Source organism: Phocoena sinus, chromosome 3 (genome assembly GCF_008692025.1).
Source record: "Phocoena sinus isolate mPhoSin1 chromosome 3, mPhoSin1.pri, whole genome shotgun sequence".
NCBI lineage: Eukaryota > Metazoa > Chordata > Mammalia > Artiodactyla > Phocoenidae > Phocoena > Phocoena sinus.
The window spans coordinates 66104520-66123952 of NC_045765.1; the positions used below are offsets into that span (position 1 = coordinate 66104520).

The 19433-nt window shown below is 35.0% G+C and overlaps 1 protein-coding gene across 1 annotated transcript in view; it reads right to left on the reverse strand.

Moving 5' to 3' along the window:
- Nucleotides 1–19433, reverse strand: part of SLC12A2 (solute carrier family 12 member 2) — a 109928-nt gene that overhangs the window by 22853 nt on the left and 67642 nt on the right. The window contains exons 13-17 of the mRNA XM_032628141.1: nucleotides 18383–18484; nucleotides 16393–16548; nucleotides 15701–15800; nucleotides 11025–11136; nucleotides 9428–9568 (exon numbers count right to left, since the gene is read on the reverse strand). Of these exons, the coding sequence (XP_032484032.1) occupies nucleotides 9428–9568; nucleotides 11025–11136; nucleotides 15701–15800; nucleotides 16393–16548; nucleotides 18383–18484 (611 nt within the window). The remainder of the gene's footprint in view (nucleotides 1–9427; nucleotides 9569–11024; nucleotides 11137–15700; nucleotides 15801–16392; nucleotides 16549–18382; nucleotides 18485–19433) is intronic.

The window sequence follows — 19433 nt, forward strand, 5'->3', positions numbered from 1 at the left end:
AGCATGTGTGATCTTCCCGGACCAGGGCTTGAACCTACGTCCCCTGCACTGGCAGGTGGATTCTTAACCAGTGCGCCACCAGGGAAGTCCTCTTTCATAGTATTTTAAAACACACTAAAAATTCTATTCCCAAGGTTGGCTACTCACATAAGATTTTTTTTTTTATGGTAAAAGATAAATAAAACAGTTTGCCATTTTAGCCATTTTAACATGTACAATTCAATGGCATTAATTACATTCACAATGTTGTACAACCAACCCCACTGTTTCCAAAAGTTTCTCATCACCCTAAACAGAATCTGTAAACACTAAGTAATAACTACCCGTTCTTTCCTCCCTCCAGGCCCTGGTAACACCTAATCTACTTTTGTCTCTACAAGTTTGCTTATCCTAGATATTTCCTATAAATGGAATCACACAATATTTGTCCCTTGTGTCTGGCTTATTTCATTTAGCATACTGTCTTCCAGGTTCATCCATGTTACAGCATCTATTAGAACTTCTTTCCTTTTTATGGCTGAATAATATTCCATTCTATGTGTATACCACATTTTGTCTATCCATTCATCTGTTGATACATGCTTAGGTTGTTTCTATCTTTTGGCTACTGTGAATAATGCTGCAACAAACACTGGCCTACAAATATCTGTGTGACTCCCAGCTTTTAATTTCTTTGGGTATATGCCTAGGAGTAGACTTGCTGGATATACAGTAATTCCTTGTTTAGACTTTTGAGGAACTACTAAGCTGTCTACCACAGCAGTTGCATCATTTCACACTCCCACCAGCAACGCAAAGATTCCAATTTCTCCACATCCTCAGCAACATTTGTTAGTTCCTGTTTGTTTGTTTAATTACACACATGCTAGTAGTGTAAAATGGTATCTCACTGTAGCTTTGATTTGCATTGCTCTAGTGACTAATGATACTGAGCATTTTTTCATGTGCTTATTAGTTATCTTTATTTCTTTGGAGAAATGTTTATTCAAGTTATTAGCAAATTTTTTAATTGGGTTGTCTGTCTTTTTGTTGCTGCTTTAGGACTTCTATGTATATTTTGGATATTAAACCTTATCAGATATATGATGTAAAAAGATTTTCTTCCATTCTGTAGATTGTCTTTTCATTTTCTTGATAATGTCCTTAGATGTCCTTTAATTGTGAAGTCGAATTTGTTTACTTATTTGTTTTGTTGCTTGTGCTTTTGGTGCCATATCTAAGAATCCATTGCCAAATTCAAGGTCATGAAGATCTACCTCTATGTTTTCTTTAAAGAGCTTTATGGTTTTAGCCCTTATATTTAGATCTTAGATCTATTTTGAATTAATATTTTATGTGCCATGAGGTCACACTTAAGTTTTTATAGGTGATATACTTAATCATTTTTTGTTAAAGATTAAATTAATTCAAGTACTTACCAAGTGCTGACCATGTGCCAGACACTGTTGTAAAGACTCTGCATAATTAGGGAACAAAAGAAATAAGCCTAACCATGTAAAGTTTACATTCATTTTCAAAATGTTCTATCCATGCACAAGTTTCTTTCAAAAAATAAATTTTTTTTCTACTCTACTATAAACAATGCTTTGCCCTCAGGAGACAGATAAAGAATATTTATTTTTATTTAAAAAACTGTTACATAGCAAGGTAGCCACTAACCACACAACATAATTTTGATATTTTTGGGGGTTTTTTGGTAAAAGAAAACCAAGAAATATCTTCAAGTTTTATTGTTTTTTAATGAAGTAAGCTACATGATGACCAGCAACTTCTTGATGGTACAAAATACTGTGAGAGTTACTCCGTTTCTCATCACAAACTTTGGTTACAACCTTATTATAATTAAAAGGTTTTATTTTTATAAAATTGACAGTAACATTCAGAGGTACTCTGTGCACTTCTGTTTTCAACTTCATTATTGTAATAACTTTCCCTTGAATGACTGAGTAAAGAAATTTCACATGAGTCGTCCTAAATCCTTTGTAAATTCTAATCGAAGTACCTATTCAGTTAGAAGTAATGTTTTCAGTTTCCATAAAACATGTGTTTTAAAGAAATAACATTACTGAAAATATGTCTTCTCTGGAACATATTCCTTTTGGCTCATAGAAAATCAGTTCTTCAGGGACTTCCATAATTGAAACTGATATAGCAAAATGCAGTCATCTGAAGCTTATTACAAATAGCTTCGGTTTCAATCAAAACATTCTTACTGTGTTGTTTTTTTGAATCGTTAGCAATGTTTTCTGTGAATCTTCCACCAGAACTTGCTGACAAGAAAGGCGTTTAGTTTGCTATAATATTTTTCTGTGTATCATCATAACCATTTTTACTGTAGCAGAAAGAACAACTCTTTCCCCAATAGTATGTGGCTTTTTATTTCTGTCATGACTATTAAGTAAAAACATTTCCAAACATCATGGTTATCTAATTTAGTTAAGTACTGCCATGAGATTCATATTTAAGAATTACTAACAAGAAATGAAGGAAACAACAGCAAAGATCAATAAAACTAAAAGCTGGTTGTTTGAGAAGATAAATAAAATTGATAAACCATTAGCCAGACTCATCAAGAAAAACAGGGAGAAGACTCAAATCAATAGAACTAGAAATGAAAAAGGAAAATAACAACTGACACTGCAGAAATACAAAGGATCATGAGAGATTACTACAAGCAACTATATGCCAATAAAATGGACAACCTGGAAGAAATGGAAAAATTCTTAGAAAAGAAGAACATTCCGAGACTGAACCAGGAAGAAATAGAAAATATGAACAGACCAATCACAAGCACTGAAATTGAGACTGTGATTAAAAATCTTCCAACAGGGCTTCCCTGGTGGCGCAGTGGTTGAGAGTCCGCCTGGTGATGCAGGGGACACAGATTCATGCCCCGGTCTGGGAAGATCCCACATGCCGTGGAGCAGCTGGGCCTCTAAGCCATGTCTGCTGGGCATGCGCGTCCGGAGCCTGTGCTCCGCAATGGGAGAGGCCACAACAGTGAGAGGCCCGCGTACCGAAAAAAAAAAAAGAAAATCTTCCAACAAACAAAAGCCCAGGACCAGATAGCTACACAGGCGAATTCTATCAAATATTTAGAGAAAGCTAAAACCTCTCCTTCTCAAACTCTTGCAAAATATAGCAGAGGGAGAAACACTCCCAAACTCATTCTACGAGGCCACCATCACCCTGATAACAAAACCAGACAAAGATGTCACAAAGAAAGGAAACTACAGGCCAATATCATGGATGAACACAGATGTAGAAATCCTCAACAAAATACTAGCAAAAAGAATCTGACAGCACAATAAAAGGATCATACACAATGATCAAGTGGGATTTATCCCAGGAATGCAAGGAATCTTCAATATATGCAAATCAATGTGATACACCATATTAACAAATTGAAGGATAAAAACCCTATAATCATCTCAATAGATGCAGAAAAAGCTTTCAACAAAATTCAATACCCATTTATGATAAAAACCCTCCAGAAAGTAAGCACAGAGGGAACTTACCTCAACATAATAAAGGCCATATATGACAAACCCTCAGCTAACACTGTTCTCAATGGTGAAAAACTGAAACCATTTCCTCTAAGATCAGGAACAAGACAAGGTTGTCCACTCTTACCACTATTATTCAACACAGCTTTGGAAGTTATAGCCACAGCAATCAGAGAAGAAAAAGAAATAAAAGGAATCCAAATCGAAAAAGAAGTAGTAAAGCTGTCAATGTTTGCAAAGGACATGATACTATACATAGAGAATCCTAAAGACGCTACCAGAAACTACTAGAACTAATCAATGAATTTGGTAAAGTAGCAGAATACAAAATTAATGCACAGAAATCTCTTGAATTCCTATACACTAATGATGAAAAATCTGAAAGAGAAATTAAGGAAACACTCCCATTTACCACTGCAACAAAAAGAATAAAATACCTAGGAATAAACTTACCTAAGAAGACAAAAGACCTGTATGCAGAAAACTATAACACACTGATGAAAGAAATTAAAGACAAGACAAACAGATGGAGAGATATACCATGTTTTTGGATTGGAAGAATCAACATTGTGAAAATGACTCTACTACCCAAAGCAATCTACAGATTCAATGCAATCCCTATCAAGCTACCACTGGCATTTTTCACAGACTAGAACAAAAAATTGCACAATTTGTATGGAAACAGAAAAGACCCCGAATAGCCAAAGCAATCTTGAGAAAGAAAAATGGAGCTGGAGGAATCAGGCTCCCTGACTTCAGAATATACTACAAAGCTACAGTAATCAAGACAGTATGGTACTGGCACAAAAACAGAAATATAGATCAATGGAACAGGATAGAAAGCCCAGAGATAAACCCACGCACATACGGTCACCTTATTTTTGATAAAGGAGGCAAGAATATACAATGGAGAAAAGACAGCCTCTTCAGTAAGTGCTGTTGGGGAAACTGGACAGCCTCATGTAAAAGAATGAAATTAGAACACTCTCTAACACCATACACAAAAATAAACTCAAAATGGATTAAAGACCTAAATGAAAGGCCAGACACTATCAAACTGTTAGAGAAATACATAGGCAGAACACTCTATGACATAAATCACAACAGGATCCTTTTTGACCAACCTCCTAGAGAAATGGAAATAAAAACAAAAATAAACAAATGGGATCTAATGAAACTTAAAAGCTTTTGCACAGCAAAGGAAACCATAAACAAGACAGAAAGACAACCCTCAGAATGGGAGAAAATATTTGCAAATGAAGCAACTGACAAAGGATTAATCTCCAAAATTTACAAGCAGCTCATGCAGCTCCATATCAAAAAAACAAACAACCCAATCCAAAAATGGGGAGAAGACCTAAATAGACATTTCTCCAAAGAAGATATACAGATCGCCAACAAACACATGAAAGGATGCTCAACATCACTAACCATTAGAGAAATGCAAATCAAAACTACAATGAGATATCATCTCACACCGGTCAGAATGGCCATCATCAAAAAATCTAGAAACAATAAATGCTGGAGAGGGTGTGGAGAAAAGGGAACCCTCCTGCACTGTTAGTGGGAATGTAAATTGATACAGCCACTATGGAGAACAGTATGGAGGTTCCTTAAAAAACTAAAAATAGAACTACCATACGTCCCAGCAATCCCACTACTAGGCATATACCCTGAGAAAACCATAATTCAGAAAGAGTCAAGTACCACAATATTCATTGCAGCTCTATTTACAATAGCCAGGATGTGGAAGCTACCTAAGTGTACATCGACAGATGAATGGATAAAGATGTGGCACATATATACAATGGAATATTACTCAGCCATAAAAAGGAACAAAATTGAGTTATTTGTAGTGAGGTGGATGGACCTAGAGACTGTCATATAGTGAAGTATGTCAGAAAGAAAAAAACAAATACCATATGCTAACACATATTTATGGAATAAAAAAAAAAATGATTCTAAAGAACCTAGGGGCAGGACAGAAATAAAGACACAGATGTAGAGAATGGACCTGATGACACAGGGAGGGGGAAGGGTAAGCTGGGGTAAAGCGAGAGAGTGGCATGGACATATATACACTACCAGACGTAAAATAGATAGCTAGTGGGAAGCAGCCGCATAGCACAGGGAGATCAGCTTGGTGCTTTGTGATCACCTAGAGGGGTGGGATAGGGAGGGTGGGAGGGAGACGCAAGAGGGAGGAGATATGGGGATATATGTATATGTATAGCTGATTCACTTTGTTATAAAGCAGAAACTAACACACCATTTTAGAGCAATTATACTCCAATAAAGATGTTAAAAAAATTGCTTTAGCATATTATGCTAAATCCATTAAAAATAGTCATTAAATGTTACATTAATTAAAGAATGTTGTTGACAATGGAAATGTATAATAAAATATTGGCTGAAAAAAGCATCACTGAACAAAAATGCAGAGTTCTGGCTTCATATTCTAGGTGGTTAGTTTTTAAAGGTTGAGCTAATAGTGATGGCTTTAAATTATCCTTAGTTAATTTAATATCATGGCATTAAATATATGTGTGTATATATATTTGGAAAGGGGCTACAGGACTTGGGTATAATTTATATATTAAATATTCTTATTGGCAATGTTATTTCGGTCTACATTTTTTTTAGAAAATTTAAAAAAAATTGCTGTTTACCTCAAAATGTGGCTAATGAAGAAGAGGAAACGTTTCAGAAACACTCAGTATATATTACAGGATAATTCTAGACTAGCTTTGCTCAGGAAAAAAGGTAGTTATAGCTACACTAAGACTAAATGAGATCTACTTGATTTAAAGGGCATCATGATGTAATCTGAATTTTTTGTAAAAACAAGAGTTTTTTGCTAATTTAAAATGAATGTTTAAAATTGGATTGACAATCAAGTGGCTCCTGCCTTAAAAAAAAAAAAAAAGAAAAAGAAAACAAAAGAAAAATCCATTTAAACAAAGAAGTTAGCAGTGTTAATGTCTTACTGCCAAAGGGCTCCATAAGCAAGTTATTGACAAGACTACCTCTCCTTAAAACAGTGAATCTCTAAATAAATGCTTATAACTAATAACTAGACAAATGAAGGGACAAAGAAATGAAAAGTCAGAATGTACAGTAAAACAAACCCATCTAAAACAGCCCCGCTAGAACTATAAAATAAGTCACTGTATAAAGAAATCAATGTACAAAAAACTATTTTGACAAAGATTATAAACCTCTAACAGACATAAAGGCATTTTCCACTTTATGTAACAGGTTTCGAGAAGGTTCGAAGGAAAGAGAAGTACACTCAGTGGCAACTTACACTAAAATTTCAGTGATTAGTTCTAAAGAGGCAATTCACCTATCTGTAAGGATATTTTAAACAGTTCCTCAGACAGCTCTGCCACTGGAATAAACCATCTCCTGGGCATCTTTGTAAAGGGAATAGCACTTGCCAGGTTTATAGGGCAGTCTCAAAATGACACTGTTCTATGTATGCTCTCTTTGCCCCACACTGGTGAAACTGTCATGACCCACAGGGGTGAGTATGTTAGGTAGAGGAGAATGATAAGGAGGACGGTTCCTAACTCTTGGCCAATTTACGATATCATCATTTATACCACAGAAACCCTCGAGGGCAGTGGCTCTCAAAGTGTAGTGCCTGGACTGGACCAGCAGCAGCAGCGTGATCACCAGGAAACTTGTTAGAAATGCAAATTCTTGGGCCTTACCCTAGACCTACTGAATCACTGTAAAGATGCAGCCCAGCAGTCTGTGTTTTAGCAAGTCCACCACGTGATTCTGATGCAGGCTGAAGTTAAGAACCATTGCTGTAAGTAAATATTTTCATTTCCTTCATAACATTTATTAAATACATAGAGTAGTTATCAAAGTATTCCTATAAACTGCACAAAAGCAAGCAAGATTTACCCACTAGAAACAACCTTATGACCAGGGGTAGCATTCCATTTGAAATATTTATATATTTCACATACAAAAGCGAATAAAGTAATAAATAATCATGTATCCGCCACTCAGCTTAAAACAAATTTCACAAATACATATCAAGTACCCAGTGTATCCTTTTCAAGATCTCCTTGTATTTTTACTATATATTCCATTATCTAGGCATATATACATATGAATTTTTAAGTTACATATTTTTAAAAATTTATATCATCTTCATATTACTCATGTTCTTATTTTAACTTGCTATTTTCCTTAACATTTCTGTCTGAGGTTTATCCTCATTGATATGTATAGTACCTTTTCAGCACTATATGGAATTCCACTGCATGATTATGCCACAATTTTCAATAATGTGATTAATGGCTGTTGAAGTTACTTTAATTTCCTTTTCACTGTAAGAAATGATAGTGCTATGAAACTTCACATAGCCTTCTTCACATGTGTAAAATTTCTCTGTGGTATACACTTAAGAATGGAATGTCTCAGGATATCCGCACTTTTCAAAGACGCAGAATACTGCCAGGTTGCTGTCCCAAGTGATTGTCCAGTCTACATTTACTACAGCAGTGCAAAGATTTCTACACCATTTCTAACACTTGGTATTGGCAGACCTGATTCTGATCAATCTGACGGGTATGGAATAAAGCTGTACTGCAGTTTTAATTTTTACTTCTGTCATTTAGGTTTCCTCTTCTTTGCATGTCTTTTGCTATTCTTTTTTTCTCTTATAGATTTAGTATTTCTTTATATATTGTGCACCATATTCTTTTGCTGGTAACATTATCTTCTTTAGGTCTGTGGCTTCATTTTTTGTTTTCATGCTTTCTTTAGAAGCACAGTTTTATAAATGTTAACTAAAAAATAATTGGTTTCTTCTTCATAATTCAACATTTTGTGTCTCATTTAAAAACTTCTTCCCTAGTCCAAGATCATAAAATTATTCTCTATTTTCTTCTAAAAGCTTACAAATTTTGCCTTTCATGTTTAGGTCTTTAATCTATCTGGAAATGTTTTGTTGTTTGGTTTATAAGGATGTGTTATATATATTTTTCACATAAATTATCAATTATCCCAGCTCATCTTTTCAATGTCACCTCTGTCATGTATTAAATTTCCTATATGAGTGGCTCTATTTCTACTCAGTTGAATTGTCTGTCTCTACTTCAATACCACAATGTCTTAATCACTATAGTTTTATGCTAATAAGCCTTTATATCTGGCAAAGCAATCCCACTCCCACCCCTTATTATTCCTGAGGATAGCCTAGGCTATTCTTAACCATGTGCTTGTCAAGTTTTAAAAAACACAAAACAGAAAGGGCCCAGTGACAGCACTGAGTCCCCCACCTCTAACAAAGCAGCTCCACAATCGACACAGTCAATGGGCTTTTGCTTAAGCTTTCTTTTGAAGAAAGAGGTTCCTATAAAAATAAGTTGGCAAACACTGTCTCCCTACAACCTTTAAGGGTTGAAGAAACTGAGTTTCTGAGAAGTTAAATAACTTGATTGGTCCGAAATCCATAATAAGGAAGTAGCAGTGCTAGCATTTAAACCTAGGACTGATTCCAAATCCCACATTCTGGTTACTAGGACACACACAAAACCGAAAGAGAAGTCTAAGTTTAGCACCAGTAAAATAATAGTGAGAAATATAGTAGGGAATTAGAATTTTTAAAAAATTAAATAAGGACTGCCATTACTTAACACAACAGGGAGTGAATGGGAACTATCTTAGGAAAAGGACAGAAATAGGCTAAGATAATTCACAAAGAGGTTCTTCACTGTCAGCCAACAGCACAGTATTTCTGTAACTCTCAAATTATACAAATTGTAGTATTCTACTTCAGTAAAGATATTTTAAAGATTTATGATTTTTATTAATGTGAATAATGAAACCTGGAATAAACAAGTTTTTGAAAGCTTACACAAAACTAAAATACTGTCATTTGAAAGATGTAACAAATTTACCTGCATCAAATATTGTGCACCCTCTCTCAAATCATCTGCATGTACTGGAGCATAAAAAGCCTTTGTTTTGTTTCTAATAAGCCATCGCTGATATTTGGCTTGATCAATGGACATCTCTTTCATAGCTTGTCTTCGAGGGCCCTTTAAGGTAAAAATATTAATAATGTCTTTAACTGAAAGGTAATCTATTCCCCCTTTATAAAAATCCTCCTGTTATCTTGGTTTAAACAAGGTGTCTAAACATGGCGGTGGGGGAGAAGGGAAGTATAATGATAGCGTTTCATTTTCCTGTCAGTGAATTCTTTTCAATAAAGATTATGATAAAACAGTGTTGATGGAACAAAGACACAGAGGGTGCCAGTAGAAGGAATAAGAGGAGAGGAAGAAACACAGACTTGGAAAAATAAATGTTTTGATACTAGTAAATGAAAGAAATTATAAATTATTGAAAATGGAGAAGAGATTACACAGAGAAAAATAAGAGCCTTCTGTTTTTCTGTGGAAAGTTTCCCATCTTATTTTTTGTTTGTCTCAAATGTCTGAGTTGTTAATTCTCAGAAACCTAGAAGTATCATTACAAGTCAAAGTGAGCTATATAAATATGTTTTTTTCTTTGTACTTGTTAAATGATGAAATGACACAAGAAAGGCGTTTTTAACTTGCCATTCTATTTTGATCCTTGTAAGCAACACATAAAATGTGTTACATGTTTTACCTAAAATGTATTTTTAAAAAATCTAAAAATAAGATTAAAAGTACACCCTAATTATACATGAATAAGACAAGGAAAAGTACAATTTATCTTTCCTAGTAGAAGAATTTCCCCTTTGTAATTTCTTATGCTCAAGACCCCAACCTGAATTGATCTAAGATAACTGTGAAACACCACAGGTCCTGAGTGGAGTCAGTGTCTCAGTGTGTTTTTCCACTACCCCCTCCCCACACGCACGCACATGCACACTCACACGCACGTGAATGCACACTCACTTTGCTACTATACAAGTAGAAGATCAACTCTAGCAGGGGCTGGGACGTAGGGCATATAACACACATTTCTAGCACCAAAATAAAATGAACAGTAGAGCCTGGGAGATAAGTTAATCTGGCAAATACTCCAATTTCTTACGCAGAAAAGGTGATCCATCATCTAGTAATTGTTTTCAATAGCCAAGATGCCAAAAACAAAAAACTACTTTTGGATGACCGTTTACCCCTATTTTTAATAATTTCCTTGCTCATGAATAAAACTAAAATGAATGAGCAATTAAAGTGTTTGAATTTGGAAATTCAGCACTCTACTCTTCTTACATATCAGATACTAGATATATCTACCATGATTTGTCCACTTCCTCCAGCCTCTTTTTTTTCCTGATAAGTGTATGTTCCCAGTATTCTCAGGACTTTATGAGATTTATCAGCAAGAAAAAACACATACTGAATTCCAATTAGGTTCCTTAGTTATTGGGAAGTAATTTTTCTTAGCAAAGCAGTATAGTTTGCTAAGACCTACTCAAATTATTTCAAATCTAGAAAGCTCCACAAATTACATACACAGAGTGAAAAACGTTTTAATATAGAAAACAAAACTAGTACTTACCACATGTACATGACCACAGATCATCAAACCAACATTTTTTGTGAAATCATGAACAAGATGAAGTAAAGCTGGGCGTGAGTTTGGAGCACCTGTCATAACAAGACACTGTGGCCTAATTTAAGATTAAAAAGAAAGAGAAGTTTAGGGTTTTGATAACATGGACATGATTTTAAGTCACTTCTCTAAGAATATATTATTACACTAGCCACTCCTTTATGCAACTGTCCTCAAGACAGGCCACAAGATTCTCACAGAAGATGACATAACTAGGGTTCCTTGGTACATGAGAAATGCAGAAAAACAAAACCTTCTTTGAACAACCATCATACCAAATGTCCTAAATTAATACGTAATATTATACATCAAGATTCTGGGAGGCACTACAGAAAAAAATGACCATGCTGGTTAAAAACATGTAACAACTTTTCATCTTATAAAGGTAATAAATATTCCAGTTCTTTCACAGAGTCCACAAAACTTCCTGAGAGCATGGCCTTGCCTTCATGTAAAAAACAGGTCACTTTCCTTCTTAGCTTGATCACATCATACTTAACTTCTACTTTGTAACATCAGCCCCCCCCAATCTAGTTTAATTTTAATGACATCATATGAGTAAAACCACCTGTGGTGAAGAAAAGGTTTCTATTTGAACTAAAAGTTTTAATACTAATTAATTATGATGAAAGCCAAAATTGAATTCAGTTGCCTTTGCAAACACAAGACAGTGGCAAGACTTTCATGTATTTTTTTTTTTTTTTTTTTTTTTTGCGGTATGTGGGCCTCTCACTCTTGTGGCCTCTCCCGTTGTGGAGCACAGGCTCCAGACGCACAGGCTCAGCGGCCATGGCTCACGGGCCCAGCTGCTCTGCGGCATGTGGGATCTTCCCGAACTGGGGCACGAACCCACGTCCCCTGCATCGGCAGGTGGACTCTCAACCACTGCGCCACCAGGGAAGCCCTTTTTTTTAACTCTTGATTTTTGTTGACGAGAAATAAAAATCAACCTTGTTTGAGGAAAAAAAATTCAGGTATCCATGTTATGAATTCAAACAGATTCAGAAAAAACTTTTTTAAAAAAATTTTTGATTGTTTTTTAAAATTAAGTTTTATTGGAGTATAGTTGCTTCACAATGTTGTGTTAGCTTCTACGGCACAGCAAAATGAATCACAACGTGTATAATTAAAACAAACTTTAACAAAAAGCAAATAGACTAAAAATTCTGACTTACCTACTAAATTGTTACGGTAGTTCCTAACTATACTTATAAAATAAGCAGGAAAACCTGAATAAAGACCTAAAAATGGTACTAACTCATTCAGAATTTTAGCAAGCTATGTGAAAAGCCAGTTTTGCTTGGGGGAATTGCTTTGGGGCAATCAAATATGAAGTCCTCCTCTAAGGCCCAGACTGCTAGTAGTCCAGTCTCTCCACCTGAGCTTCAGCAGGCTACATGGCTCTGCAGCTAAACATTGCATTTCTTAGCCTTCCTAGCAGCTGAAAGTGGCCCTATGACTGATTTCCAGCCCGTACGATGTCCCTAATTCCTTGTCCTGTCCTTTAAAAATGAAGCTGGCCACCTTCCATACTTTTTTCTCCTTTCCTGTAAGCTAGGCCGTGGTGGAGGGGGGGTGATGTCTTTGACCACATGGACAGAAAAACACATCCTAGGGAATGGCAGACTGACAGATAAAAGGGATGTGGAACTTGAATAACCAAGTGCAGCCAATCTACTTACCAGCCATGAATATCCATCTACCTCTGGATGATCACATAACACTGATATTTATCTTGTTTAGCCACTTTATTTTTTCAGCTTTTTGTTATGGTAGTTTAACCTATTACTAATATAACCTATTACTGAGGGAAATGAACTTGTAGTCCCTATCTTTACTATCAATAAATAGTAAACACACCACAAAGGCATAATTTGGGTGTAATTTTATCATTCTAAAGAAAGTTATAGAACAAAATATATTAGGGATTACTTCTAGTAACAATGACAGAGTATGAACATCTGCCTTCATCTTTACTCCCTCCTTAAAAATCTCCATAGTATGATGGGATTTTTTAAGTCACCAAAAATATGGAGAACAGTATAGGACACAATAGCATTGAATTTTGAAAGCCAGAAAGCAGATGGAAGAAAAATAAAGGATTTGACAAATCAGGAAAAGGCTAAATTACAAATGAGCATAAGAGAAAACTATGAAGCCATCTGATTTTACACCTAAGAACCATCAAAATGCCTAGGACTTAGAGGCAATAGAGTCTTTGGAAATGGCAGGGGCAATATGTTAAAGAAACTAAAATAAGAAGGACTGATTTAAAGTTTGCATAAGAAGCACCTAGATGAACCCAAATCATTTCCATCACTATGATGGGCAACTGTCCCTGTCCCTCTCCAATCCTGTTAGGCTAGGGCTTATTTGCTAGAGAGACCTCTGGTCTGGGAGCATAAGCATATGTCCCAGATCTCTGGTCTGAGGGCATAAGCAGCTACTTTAAGTAGGGGAGTTAGGAGAACATTTACTATATGCTGAACCCTGAGATCTCTGAGCTGCCTTCCCACTTGGCTCAGAACTCTGGTAGCCAGAACTTTATCAATAAGCAGAAGATTAAAAGATTCTTTTCTGAGAAATCTAATCAGATCAAAATAGAAAACCTTTAAGATGACTTAAATTTCTTAAAGAACCAGCAAAGCCACATTAATCTACATCAAGGGCTTCACTGACAAGCCCCACCCACCAATGCAGAACTTCCCTGGCCCAGGATCACAGATACTTCAGACAATGCTAAATCTAAGAACCCAAATTAAAGAGGCAGGAAATAGTGAGAAAGACTATTTCTCACTATTCAAGGAAATAGAAACTATAGAAACTATGAAGCGAAGAAAACAAAATCTTTTGGCAAATTTGGTGAACGCTGAGATACTAATAAATAGAAATTTAAACAGGAAAAAAAATTTATTGCCTACACAGAAAACAAAAAGCCTGTACAGGAAAAAAAAGCAACTATAATTTACTACATGGCTGGGCTCTTGAATCATGCTTAAAATGTCAGAATATAAATATCAAGTCTAATATAATCAAAATAATGACATAAAAAATACCCTGGGACGGTAGGGTAAAGGGAAGGGTGCACATGTGTGGTGGGCATACATGGATGAAAGAAATCAGCAGATAACGCCTGAAGTTAAAACTCAAGCAATACAACAAGACAAACCCTCTTTTTGGGAATATGAAGTAAATATTACACGATTCAGTTAAAAGTGGTTGCCTGTGGCATCAGAGAAACAGGGATTTGAGAACTGGGGCAATTGCTAATTTTCATGACAAACCTAAGTTTTTCCTCTTTAAACTATGTTCATGTATAATTCTGATAAAAATTTTAAAACACTTATTAGAATAAAATTTTTTTTAAATTTCCCCATTACTGTAATAAGCCAAAGCAACAGTTTTTTATTAATGGCAAATTAACTCTGACTCTTGGTCATACTCTCAGTTCTGGAATACAACTTTTTACATAAAGGAATGATTTCTATTTTCTGCCATATTTGGCATCGACTAGTCAAAATGTTCAAAATGTACTGCATTTAAAGTTTTCCTCCCAGGGCTCTCATTTCTTTTTCTTTTTCCAGTTTCTCTCTACTCCTAAGCTGAAGATCTGTGGTCTCTGGAAAACTTTCATTCTAGAAGAAAGTTGCGGGCAGGGCGGGGGGGGGGGGGAGAACCCAAAGAGTTAACAAAAAGATATACAAAGATGTTTCTTCCTGGGGGAAATTTGGTAGAGCACTTCTTTTCTGGCACGTATCCACTCTGGAAGTTTTCCTTAAAAAAGATTTTGCCTTTTGATTTACTGAAACAAGGAATTTATTTCTGTGATTACTGTGCAGACGCCAGTGAGAAGTGATTACTCGTGACTGTGGAAAGTCACCTGTTCAGAACCAGGCTTACATGAACAGTATGAGAATGGCTGTCTAAATGATCTATTGTCTAAAAATGACAAGCCTACTTATAGCTTGGTATAAGTAATAATCTACAATTTCTAAGAATCTATATAAATAAACAATACTCCTGGATTTACAACAGTGCTTTAGTAACTGAATATCGTCAATTATTAGAAGCATGTTAAATTAAGGAATAGTTTTTAAAATGATAACTGATAAACTATTATAAGATAAAAAATAATTTATTGAAGAAAGTAAGAAATACTCTTCACTCTAAGGCATTGATTCTTTATCACTAAAACTGGTTTCCAGTACCACAATGAGAATGAAGCCACTAACATGAAAATATTTATTGCCTTAGTAAAATTGCAAAAAGGGGATTTTTATGAATTTCATCCTCAGTAGTTATATAACTACTGAGGCCACAGAGGGGGGAAAAAAAGTTTACTTTATGATACCTACTATTTAAAAGTTATCAAATGACAGACCTCCAAAACTTTCACAACATTTTTGCAGGGTAGATTATAATTTATCTCTTTGTAAAATTTTGATAAGAAGCCTCAACCTTGTTTTTGAATAAACTGCTCAAATCAAACCAAAACAAGAAATAATACCCTATGCTTTTAGAGAAATTTCTATGAAATATCAGCATATGAAAATGTTACTGAACAATAAAGGAAGAACTGATTGCCACCTAAGACAAAATGTTTCTGTTACCTTATGACTTACCTGAAGTTTTTCACATGGTCTTCCACTCCAGAAAGACGTATCGAATGCTGCAGTGCATTCAGGTAAGTCAGGGCTTGTGTGGAGGATCCCCAGTTCACATCTGTGGGAAGACAGTATTCATGCAGCAGCTTAATACCGGTTGTAACAAGTCATCAATAACAAGTACTTTCACATTTAAAAAGTCAATTGCTAAAATAAACTGTTGTCCTCAGGACTTTCAGTAGTTCAAGTTCATGGCATGAAATTAAGACAATGCCAATCTGAACTACAATTACATTAAAAAAAAAAAAGTACAACTTAGAAAAGACTGGGATGATAGGGCTGCAGACATGCTGTGCATGCAACTCAAAATGAGCCTTTTACAAATAAAACATTTAAAAATTACTGCTTATATAGCCAAAGGTCTCAAAGGAAACAGGCAGATCTATGGTTGTTATAAAGTACTATTTATAGTACTGAACAGTTTAAATTATTTGAACAGGCAAATTTTACCTCTTACTGAATAAACAAACAGTCTGGACACAAATGATGATTTTAGACATTTGTTACTTTAGAGACTTAATAAGCATATTAGAGAAATAATTGTTTCTGAGATGATTAAAACAGTGTCTTCTTTGTCCATTTCATTTCTAAAGCCACCATTCTAATCCAAAACTTCATTCTCTCATACTTGGATTACAAAATGTAATTACCTGGTTTTTTGTAGGTAACATAAATGTAAAGTCCAAGAACTATCACATATGTTAGCAATGCAGCCCACCAGTTAATGACAAACATCACTATGCAACAAAGAATTGCTCCAAGTAGTGATATCCACATGTTGTAGTATTTGAAGGCAGGGCGCCATCCTAACAACAACAAACAAAATAGATAAATAAAGTCACTTGGATACCTCATCTGCTTTAGACAGTGGTACATACGTATGCACAAAATAAATTTCTCTGCGGCTGCTACACTAAAAGGTCTTTAAATGTGAACTATAAGGCTAATTATAACAGTGAAGTCATAGACCATTACTGATCACAAAATCATGATTCCTGACAGCCATGAAGTGGGCACATCTATTTATGTCCACATTACCCTATCTTACTAGTTTCTGTATTCAAAAAATTCCCTACCAAAAAAGTATAAATCAGCCTACCCCAGTGAATGCTAAAAATTAGAGAAGATTAAAACATTAGGTTTCAAATTGAGTCCTTAATAGTGCGGTTTTATTTTCTGTGTTTTAGCAGGAGACACATCTATATCCTAATGAATGTATAAAACAATTCAAACAAACTGTTCTTCAGAATCAGTAAAAAAGTAATCTACTTGCTAGAAAAACTGTGAGTTGACTATAGAATCATACCTTCCCATTTCGGGAAGTATTTATGAATTAATAAGCTCACTCGAAAAACTGTTGAAGACCGTGTTTTAAAATTTTTATTCATAGGTAATTCCAGAGCCCAAAATACTATTTTTAAATCATTTCAATAAAACTTATATTCTTTTCTAAAATTAAACTTTTAAATTTTGAGATAACTGCAGATTCACACAAAGTTGTAAGAAATAATACATAGAGATTCCGGACACCCTTCACCTAGTTACTCCCAATGATAACATCTTGCAAAATGATACCACGATATCACAACTAAAATATTAATACAGTCAAGATAAGGAAAAGTCCAACACAAGGATCCCTTGTGTTGCCCTTTTATAGCCACACCCATACCCACCCCTAAAATTTATATTCTTAAAGTAAAAACTGAAGCTAAGATGTTTGTGTCCTAAGTTCCCATACTTTATCTTTCCTTTTCTGAGAAACTTTTAGACCCTTAGAAGGAACAGTGCTTTTGTTCCTTATTTCCTTCTCTGATGTCCAACTGCTATCATGGTTTATAACAAAACCCATAAAAAATGTATATGGAGTAATTTTTCAGTTGATAAAGACCCCTTATATTAGAACTCCACAGAACTCATTGTGTTAAAAATATTCCTGGATAGGTTAACTATATCATAATAATGTTCTTAGAACTGAAATAGCAATCAGCCGAATAAATAATAAAAGCAGAAAAAAGCAAAGTAATTCTTTCACAGTGTCAGAATTTAAAATTAATGCTATTTTAAATTCTTTGAAGACAAGAAACAGGCATTATTTACCAATAAACTTCATGATAAAGAGATCTTTGAAGACTCAGTTTGACTCAACTATAAAGGCAGAGTGAAGCACTCATGAGCTAATTCTCCACATGCCATCTTTTAAAATGTGTGAAAGTTTTGTTTTCTTGGGCTTCCCTAGTGGCGCAGTGGTTAAGAATCCACCTGCCAATGCAGGGGACATGGGTTCGAGCCCTGGTCCAGGAAGATGTCATATGCCGTGGAGCAACTAAGCCTGTGCGCCACCACTACTGAGCCTGTGCTCTAGAGCAAGCGAGCTACAACTACTGAGCCCACACGCTACAACTGCTGAAGTCTGCGTGCCTAGAGCCCATGCTCCGGAACAAGAGAAGCCACTGCAATGAGAAGCTCATGTACCCCAATGAAGAGTAGGCCCTGCTCGCTGCAACTAGAGAAAGCAACAAAGACCCAACACAGCCAAAAATAAATAAATAAAATAAATAAATTTATATATAAAAAAGTTTCATTTTCTCTAAAATTAGACATTACCACATTTACAGAACTTTTAAAAAAACGTAAAGTCACCTGGAGATTTTGCAAGTGATGCATGAAATACTGAAAAATTGATCAACGCATATGATGCAAGGAAGAAGTTAGAGATAATTGGAGCAATAACATTCAGTTCAGCTGCAAAAGAAACATGAAGCATATTTAACTGACATATTAGACCTTTTTTTAACTCTTCAAAACTATGAATTATTTCAAACCTGTAGATAACAGCATAATGAATACTCCTACATCCACAAACCAGATTTAATGAATTTTGCCATATATACTTTATATACTTTAATTTTCAGAAATCATACCTTATGTACACAGTAGAAGCCCCCTTTATACCTCAACTCATCAAAGTTGGAATATTGTTTCCAATGACATTTCGTTTTACTACACATATATATGGTCCATAAGCATTGTGTAGCACTGTTCTGGGTGTTTTAAAAGTTACGTAAATTATATCATACTATATTATCATTCTGTAATTTGTTATTTTTACATTTATTATATTTGAGATTCATCCATATTAATATATGAAAACCAAATTTATTCATTTTTTACTGCTGAATATTATTCTGCAGTTTCACTCTTCTGTTGATAGGTACTCAGGTTGCTTCCATTTATCACTATTATAATTAATGACACTAAGAATATTCTTATATATGTGAGTTTCTATAGGGTAAAAACCCCTAAAAAGAACTGTTGGGTCACAGGAAACTTAACCAAATACATTCTTAAATATCACATGAGAGTTAGTTTCCAGTAGTATAATCAGACTTTTAATAAAAGTCCAAAGTCTTCTTGAGCAGTGAAAGACCCATTAGCTTCCTTACGATCAGAGGCAACAGTACCAAAAAGTAGATCGGCGGAGGTTCTACCTTCATGAAAGACACTGGAATCCTTTTCCTTACGCTATTATCGTATTTGTTTTAGGGACAAGAACCTAAGAGTTCCCTCTAGCCCTGATGGAGAATTAGTGATGGTAAGAATTTTAGCAAATATTTAACAAGTGCTATTATTTGCATTATTTTCTAAACACTCTTTCCTTTGATCAAAAAGAAACTAACTTAGTATTGCAGGC